The 9,556-nt window shown below is 37.1% G+C and overlaps 1 protein-coding gene across 3 annotated transcripts in view; it reads right to left on the bottom strand.

The window, feature by feature from the left end:
* AOPEP (aminopeptidase O (putative)) overlaps positions 1-9,556 on the bottom strand; it is a 408,370-nt gene that overhangs the window by 85,867 nt on the left and 312,947 nt on the right. For all 3 annotated transcript variants that reach the window (XM_054031546.1, XM_054031548.1, XM_054031547.1), the window contains exon 18: positions 1,654-1,740. In XM_054031546.1, coding sequence (XP_053887521.1) covers positions 1,654-1,740 — 87 coding nt within the window. The remainder of the gene's footprint in view (positions 1-1,653; positions 1,741-9,556) is intronic.

The raw sequence follows: 9,556 nt of genomic DNA, 5'->3' as shown, positions 1-9,556 counted from the left end.
GGTTTTCTGTTATCCCAAATTGGATTAGTCACATTTGCATTTTTTGCAGACTTTTAAAATAACAACGTTCTTTCATGATCAGTAAGGCCAAGAAAGTGCTTTGATTTCACATGTAATCATTCCAGAACTTAGTTGTGCCACAAATTGTACACCCTGCTGGAGTAAATTATAAGAAGGATCTCAAAGATAACAGCTTAAAAACTCTGCAGTTATGATTTCAAAAATTCTTTCCCGACAAAGCAGAAAAACATTGATCCTTCTTTGGCATAATCACCATTCTAAATATATTGCTGTTCAACTTGGCTTTTAATAGAGAGCTGAAGATACAGTTGCTTTTCGTTTGCCTACCAGGGGCTGATATGACAGCTTCCATGTATCTGAAATTGCATCCCTTTATATAAAACTTAAAATGTGCACAATTCACAAACATATATTTAAAAAAAAATCTATGTAAACGGGTTTATCAGAACAAATTGTTTGCTGTGGATTTTGGACTAGTTCTCTGGCTTCTCCTGCATATTAGGAGTGTAATCTAGATCTAGAAGATAGTGTTCAGGAGACTAATAAAAGCTGCGCTGCTGTAGCAAGACAAAGTTGCAATCTATTGTCATGAAAAATACATCATGTTGTCTGATCAGCCATTAAAAAAAATCTCATATGTTGCAAATAAAGTGTGAATTGTTATAATTTAGTATACTGAATGTAGCAGCACCAATAATGTCACTGTGTGTGTGTTGGGAGGATGCATGTACATATTTAAGTTAAAAATTGTGAGTAAAATAAATGTGAGTGATCTTGTCAGAACAGCATGATTTAGGCCCTACTGCATATATGTAATATATACAAGAGGTAGGATTCTTTGACCTCATCAACAACTGAGCAAGAGTTTTACAACTATGGTTAAGCGTGTAGTTGAGGCTTAACCTAGTTATAAAACTATGTTCTAGCCTAAATCTCTACCTAAGCTATCATCTGGACTTTTAACTTGATTATAACAAGGTTTTGCTCCATCCACATTCATTGGTCAACCACTGTTAACTTGGTTTAGCTGAAACAGAGTTTAAATTGCTTAACCACCATTGCTAAACCAGCATCTTTTGCCTAGAAAGACAGGACCTTGGAAACTACTTTTGAATATTATAAAAGCCTGATAGTGTAGGTCTCAGATGCAGATATCTGACAATTCACAGAGAGTACTGTATATACTCGTTCATTAGCCGGTTCATTTATAAGCTGACCCCCCGCAAGATGGTTAGGTAAAAATAGCAAAAACTGTATGACCCTTTCATAAGCCGACCCTATATTTCAGGGCCTGAACGTTTTGTTTACCTGGAGCGTTCACAGTCATGGAGCCCCTCAGCTCCCAGTGGCCATGGTTTGCCGTTCCCAGCCAGTGGGAGCTGAGGGGCTCCATGCTTGTGAATGCTCCAGGTAAACAAAACGACAATGTATTGGATATTCAATTCAATGATTCCATAAGAGTTTAAAATCATCAAATTTTGGTGTAGACCCGTTTATAAGCCTCTTTGCTGCGTCACTTTTTTACCAAAAGTATTCATCGTATGAACAAGTATATACGGTAAGTTAAAATCAGTTTATACTCTGACACAACACAGGGTGATTATTTTGAAAATGTTAATAAATTAAACTGACCTGATCTTCCTTGAGGAATTTCTCAATGTCAGCATATCTTCTTGTATATTTGTGTTTAACAACAAGCTCACACCATCGATGTCGAACCTTTGGAAAAGGAAAATAAATATTAAACATGCATACTGTGTCGGTGTAGATATGCACTTGATACAATGTCACTCAACTTTTTAAAAGTTTTTAATTTTTTTTTTTTAAGTGTTTTGGAGGAATGGCAGTTTGTGAAACATTTTCAAGTACTTCAGTAGGACTTGCTAATCTTGCTTAAAAATCTATGTGCCCCTAAATATGGACACAAATGAAGTTCCTATTTTTAAAGGCAGATGCTGTTTAGAGCATTGAGTCATGTGCCTCTAAAAACCATTAGATCATTAATACTCATCTGACACACTAAAAATAAAATGTGCATCTATAGTAGGATTTTTGGACCCCAACATATCTGGATAAACAAGCATCTGTAACTGTCAAACCAATCCCAATCACAACTTAAATGTGTTGAATCAGTGAGTCTGTTATTTTCAACATAACTATTATTCTACAAAACTACTTTTAAAAAATTACACTTAGCATTAGAATAAATAAATACTTTTTTCCTTTTCTTTTCTAGTTTTACAAAAGAGGAAGTTATTGCTTCAAAGCTCTGGAAGCAGATGTAAGAAACAATTGCATTATTTACTTTAGGCAAGTGTCTAACCTAGGGGACATGAGGCTAAAACACATTTTTGTACAAACTGTATCTGGTGGACAAGTGCTGCATCTATCCTGGGATGAAAAGGATAAAAGGTAAAGGAGAAAACATGAAATAAATAATTTACATTTCAGCAAACCACAGTTTTGCCAATACAGCTTGTCAGAATATGTCTAATACCTATTCATGCTCAAGTTGCTGATTTGCTGTACCGAATGCACTTCAGTGAAAGCAGTTATTGGCTTATGCAAACTGTTAAAGAATAATATTGCTACTAAAATGGGCAATATGGCCAGTGCAGCTTTCGAATGCAGCTTCTTTACAAAGTTTTGGCATGCTTTATATTTCCTTGTATTTTGAGGTCTTTTTGATTTGTTTTTAACCATTCACTTCTGTGGCTTTAAGTGTCATTTTACACTGCATCACAGCTTCTTCAATTATACTCAATGAGCAGTCAAACATTTTATATTCTATTATTGGCACAGCATTCCTCAAAAAGAAAGCAGTTGAGTGCATTAAAAAACTACTTGTATTACAGCTTGCTTTTACTGCCTTTCAAGGGAGAGGCACTTTATAACAATCCGTTTTTGCAGTAATAATAAAATATAATTAGTTTCAATATTTTTGGCAGGTTGAGTCTAAATTATATAATTATCTACTAATCTAGCACAAATCACTTCTTAAAGATCGATTTACCGATAAAAAAACAGGGAAAATGAAAGCTGGAAACAGGTCTTTTTTGTGAACAATTTGGAGGTAGAAGAGGATGCTTTAGTCAATTTCAAGTTGATGCAAGCTATTCCTTAAAGCTCTACAATCCCCCCAACTCTTTGTTCACCCTTTAGCATTACTACAACAAGGGATACAATTTTGAACTTCTAAGGATTCGGCAGTCAGCCATCATCAGCTTTACATCACAGGGAGGAATTTCAGAGGCTTATATAGATGAATTGACAGTCTCATTAAACTCATCACTTGTCATGAATTAAAATTAAATTCATGACAAGTGATGAATGGTCACAGGCTTTGGAAAAATTCTCCTTGGGTCCTTGATTTCTTCACTGTGTGGCCTCTTCCATAAAATTTCTGGAATGCAACTTCTGACTACAACAAGGGACTTCGGAAACTCAGGGTTGGGGGGTAGGTGTTTGGGATCATTTATTAAACAAGTAATAATAAATATATAAAACAAACAATAAAAAGACTAATTGTGTGCTGGGGATGTAGTCTGTTTCTTAAAAGTTACTGCTGACAAGCTAAAAGTATTAGAATCCTACATGCAGAACAAACTCTCTGGCTATATGAAAGAAAAGAGGCTCTTATTGTGATATGTATTTTTTATGTAGACACTTAGAATCTTGCATGCAGAACAAACTCTCTGGCTATAGAAATTATGGCAAATTTCCAAAACTGAGGTGCAGAGAATCACCAATGGGGTAGAAGCAGCATGTCTGTTATCCTCAGATGGCATGTTCGCCTCCTATTTTCACAAAGCCGAAAAAGGCACTTTCAATACGACGAACTGCAGGAGAACCAGTCATTATTAGCGCTTTTTCAAATACAGTATTTCAGTCATTCCCACCTGCTTTCTAATCCATCATATGTAGTGGACTCCAGTAAACAGTGGCTGAAGATGGTTTAGCTGCTAGAGGAGTTAAGGCTTGCTTTGAGCATGTAGTGATCAAGTCTTTTTGTAACATGGCACTAAATGTAGTTTGTCCTAAACCACAATTGCAGCTAAACCAGTTCAGATACACATGCTATCAACACAGCAACAGGTAATTTTTCTAGTATAATCATGCGCTAATCCCTCTCACATTACGATTTTTACGCACATATGAAGGAGAGAAAAAAAAATTCCTTCAGTTCCTTGCTTTTCATCCAACACTTAAAGCAGGTAGCATTGCTTTCCTGTGTAATTAATGTGTCATGTTTCTAGGCACTTTAATGAACATATATAAAAGGAAATATTGAAAACTAAGTAGTTTGTGGTGGGACAGAAGTAACCACACTCTATCTTGTGTAGGCTCTTCTGTATCCATCCCTCCCTGGTGCAAAGGAAGAGGGAAAGGGGAAGCAAAGACTCATGGGTAAAAATAAGAATTCACTACACTTTTTCTCATATTGAGAGCCATGTCAGACTCTCCCTTCTTGCTCTACACATTTCTCTGTGCTCTTTTGCATAGCTCAGAGAGATGCACCGTATGTTTTTTTGGCTAGTTATATCATATTCAGCACAAACTGAACCTGAAAAGTAATTTATAGCAACTCTTCCTGTTGCTGCTGGCAGAGTTGATTGTGCTTTACTTTGTCTGGCTCTTATGTACTCCAGCTCTGAAATAACACCTGTAACCACGCACAAACACTGGGTCTGGGTTTGGCAGCTGCAGGACATACATGCCAAACTCTGGAATGTAATTTATTTTTTCAGCCTCAGAATCTAAGTTTATGGTTGTCCTTTTGACAGTCTCAACTTCTCTGCCTGATGCTCAGGAGGAGGGAGGAAAAGTGATTTGGGGATGTAGAACTGACTGCAGGTCTTGTAGGAGGTCAGGTTCCTGATGGATCATCTTGAGCTACTAAAAATGTTCTCCCCTTCCAATTGGTATTATGGATTATGCTGAAGTGTCTACCAATTTTCCATTCAATAGCTGAAAATTTCCTGTACATATCTATGAACTTTGCAACACATCCCACAATTTTGTCAGCACAATTTGGGTTCATGGACTGTTGCAAATATGTCATTTGAAAACATGCCATTTCAATTTAGTAATCAAAGGAAGTTATCGGAGTGGAGGGTTATTTTGTTTTGTTTTGCTATCCTTAAGACCAAAGTCTTAAATGGATGCTGCTGTCAGGTTGCATTGAGCCCCCAATTTAAAGCTTTGTTTAAAAAAAAGAGAGAGAGCTTAAAAAAAAAAAGACCGATAAAAATGTTCACTTTTTAAAAAAATTCTAAGTTTTAGACAAATGGATAATGCCCTGCAGTACTGTTCACAACCCAAACACTGTAGCATTTTACTAGTACAAATGAACTTGAAAGTAAAACTGACTAGAAACCAAAGTGACACTGATTAGTTTATTTTCGAACCCACAAAAAAGTAAAATTCAAAACAAAAAGTAAAAAAGTAGCTAATTATATAAAAATAAATTCTTAAATCAGTTATTACGAATATAAATATAGTAAGAAAATTTGTTTTTACAAATATGAGCCAACATTTTTTTTAAATGGATGCTTAAAGCTGGGATACTAAATCCATATTTAAGTGCCCTGATTTTCAAGAATGGTGAATGCCCAGCAGCTTCCCAATGACTATGTTTGAAGACAACATTTTTAGACCATCTCAAACAGTCCTTGAAGTGAAGCAATCACTTTTAGTATTTGAAACCCACCTACCCTCCAAATGATTACAAAAATCAAACAATGGCCAGACAGGCATAGTTAAAATACACATAAAGCTTATACAATATATTGTAATAATCAAGGTCACTGAAAGCCTCCATCATACACATGCAAACAAGGAAACATACATGCAGAAAACATTTTACCTCTGAGGCTTGCAAATAAGATTTAGAAAGCAAGTAATTTAGACCATGCATTTTATTAAAAACAAAAAAAAAAATCTAAAAAGTTTGTACTAAGCCTTTGGTCTGCAGAATGGAGACTAGCTTCGGGGGAAATGAGTAAATATTGCTAATAGCTGGATCCAATTAAAAAAGCTCCAGGAGACAACAAATCTAAATCTCAGAACAAAAACATGTTTTGAGACCCTAGAAAATAGAGGTTTTTTTAAACTTGAGTACACTTTTAGTAAGTATTATTGTCCAACTAAAGCTCCAAACAGAACATAACTTGGACCAAAAAGACTTCTAAGATATTTACAAACCATGTGTTCAACTACACTATTGAAACTAAAGACATGTAATATGAAAAGTTAATCAAAACTATAAATACTACAGTAACTAACCACAGATAAGTCCATTGTAAATATAATGGACAACAGGAGCTAGAGATTCTTTGCAGACTTCAGTCTTGCAGAAGGAGAAATACAAAGAAACTTTTGCAACTAATCAAACAATGGATTATTTTTAATTAATGAGGAGGAAGCTGAATATCTCTGGAGCCCCGGAATGCTGGCCTGTTGATTAGATCATCACCGATTTCTTCCATCTGAAATTATTTATTTCCTTTCAGCATAATTCTCTCTTCCTAGCTTCTCATAAATTGGATTCAGCTATACTATCTTCAGGGATAATTAGTGAACACTGCTGAGTGCCGCAGACTAACATTTTGGATTTAAAAGTAGTTTTTACAATTGGTTAGGGCAGAAAACGTAGGGTTTAGAAAACTGCCCACACTTTGCCCCATTATTGTAACAAAATATTTTTAATGATTTAATGATTTTTCTATATCCTTGTACCCACTTAAATTTTAAAATAGCTGAGATGGCTGCTATTTTAAATTGAAATTAAGTAGTTGCACCCACTAGGTTTCATGCTGTAAGGTTTGGGTTTTTCAAATGAACATGAGTATTTGGTACTCAGACTCAGGGTTTTTAGCATGCAAATCCCGTTTCAGTAGAAATGTACTCCTTAGTAAGATTTTCAGTGATGCTGAATCAGCTCTGAAGGAGGTGGTGTTGATAATAATGTACGGATCATGTGTGCGCTACAATTGCATTGACAGCGTATCAGCTCAGCAATGTGCTAAAATATTCTTACTAGACAAAATCCTATTAAATGCAAACAGAATGTATTCATCATTCTTTTGTCAGTCATTCTGCAGTTGGAGAATACTAAATGCGCAGAGTTTGTCATCAAGAAGTACAAGCAGGGAAACTACCTAGCAGTTTCGTGTATTTTGCCTTCCTTATGGTGTCAAAGCTTTCATTGCAAGTAAGTGACTAAATTAAAACATGTAGTTCTGTAATCCCCATATGTCCTTTCAGTCTGCCTATTCTCGCTGCGTTTTATTAAATTCTGACCTACAACAGAACATGACTGCAATGCTTTTGTTCATCTTTCATTATACGCAGATAAAGTGATGATAGGCTAGTGATATATAGCGCTCAGAGAAGAACGGGGCAAAAAACCAGTACAAACACCGATTAGTGCAGCAGCTTCAACAACTGCGGGAAGAGAGAGTCCCCCTCCTATGCATGAAGGCTTTTCCCATTTATGGTGCCATAATCTCCCTCATATGGAGCAAGGCTTCTATATCACAATGCCTGTGATATAACGGAATGTTTAACACAGCATGCAAACTGAAAAATGTTTTTTTAAAAATGAACTTTAGTTAAAAACAAATACTCTTCTTGTACTTGAACCAAATGCTTTCCTCCCTCTCTCATTTTCAGTCTTGCGCATTCAGGATGTTTGTGTTTAAGTAGCAACAGGCTGGAGATGGCTGAAAAGATGTAATCAGCTCCACCTTCTACAGCTGTTTTGGAAATATTTGTTTAATTTTTTTTTTTGCTGCAGTACCATTGGCTTTTGGAGTCACTTCTACATAGTGGTTGCCTTCGTGCACCACTAAAGACCAAAGACTTCCTCTGCTCCCACACATCACACTGCAGAGTAGGGGCAAGAACCATGCCCCGCTTAGCCAATGGAGAATGACAAAAATAATCTCCATCTCCCGCTCTGATTTTACTACTATGGCTGAAACTGCCCCGGGCTCAATTTCTCAGCCATAGTAAGTCTGACCATGAACCTATAACTCATCAGGTACCCACTGTATAATTCTCTAGCATATGAAGTAATGCCCATAACCCTTAAACTGCCAAAAAAAAATTAAAAGTGTTATTGTAACCATGGTGGTCCCAGGATATTAGAGAGACAAGGTGGGTGAGGTAATATATTTTATTAGACCAACCCCTGTTGGCAAAAGAGACAAGCTTTCAAGCTACACAGAGATCTTCTGCTCTAGGAAAGATACTCAGAGTGTTACAGCTAAATACAAAGTGGAATCGGCAACTGACACCACCTACTATAAAGAAATCAAAGAGGATCCCACACTGCAGTTCACTCAAGAATTTAAGGATATCATCAAATCCTTGCCCAAACAAATCGAAATACAAGCTCATGCCTCAAGAAGCCACCCCAGGAATCTTCTACACATTTCCCAAGATACATAAACAAGGAAAGCCAGGCAGGCCCATCATATCAGGCCACAACTATCTTACTGAAAGAATATCAGAACTCATAGAAACCATCCTCGAACCACTCCCCACACAAAGGGCCATCTTCCTCTGGGACACAACCTACCTCCTCCAGAAACTCTGCAACATTAACAACCTCCCTCAAAACACCATCCTTGTCTCCCTATACAACATCCCTCACAGTAATGAATAGCTACCTGTCTCAAATAGCTACAAGACAATGGACAGCATTCAGATATCCCCTGCAAACACATTGCTAAACTCATCCATTTCATCCTCATCCATAAGAATTTTACATTCAACAACAAACACTTTCTCCAAATTATGGGACCAGCCATGGGTAGTAGGATGGCTCCCTAATACATCAACTTCTTCGTGGGCCACCTTGAGGAAGAATTTCTGAAATCAAAGATATACCTGAGATACAGCGATAATATTTTCATCTGCTCGACAGATGACCTAAACTCCCTCATAAATTTCCAATACAACTTCGACGACCATCACCCATCCACCAAACTCTCCCTAGGACAGTCCTGCACCAGCATCAACTTCCTGGACACCACAATGAGCTTCAACAATGGAACCCTACAGACAACTATATACAAGAAACCCTTGGATCACCACACTTATATTCACAGATCCAGTAACAAGAAGTATGTTATCTACAGCTAGGCCCTTAAGTATGTTATCTACAGCTAGGCCCTTCTGCGGTATCTAACACACACAAAACCGCCTTCACCAAAAAAGGACACTCTACCAGAGAAGTAGATCATATCATGGAATGGGTGACCCAAATACCCCGAGAGAATATGCTACAATACAGGGGGGAAAACCCTTCAACTGCACACCCCCAGTTATCCCCTACCACCCCACACTAGAACCTACAGAGTATAATTGAACAATTACAATCCATACTAGATGGGCACCACATCCTGAAAGAAATCTTTCCCCTCTTCTGGCTTCAAACAACTCACCAACCTCATCATCAGAAGCAAGCTCCTCATACACCAGGACCCACCAACTCAAAGCAGCATCAGACCCCACCAATACAACAGGT

This window comes from Malaclemys terrapin, chromosome 6, assembly GCF_027887155.1.
Source record: "Malaclemys terrapin pileata isolate rMalTer1 chromosome 6, rMalTer1.hap1, whole genome shotgun sequence".
NCBI lineage: Eukaryota > Metazoa > Chordata > Testudines > Emydidae > Malaclemys > Malaclemys terrapin.
The sequence above is the reverse complement of the archived record's forward strand: the minus strand, read 5'-3'. Positions and strand labels throughout refer to the sequence as shown.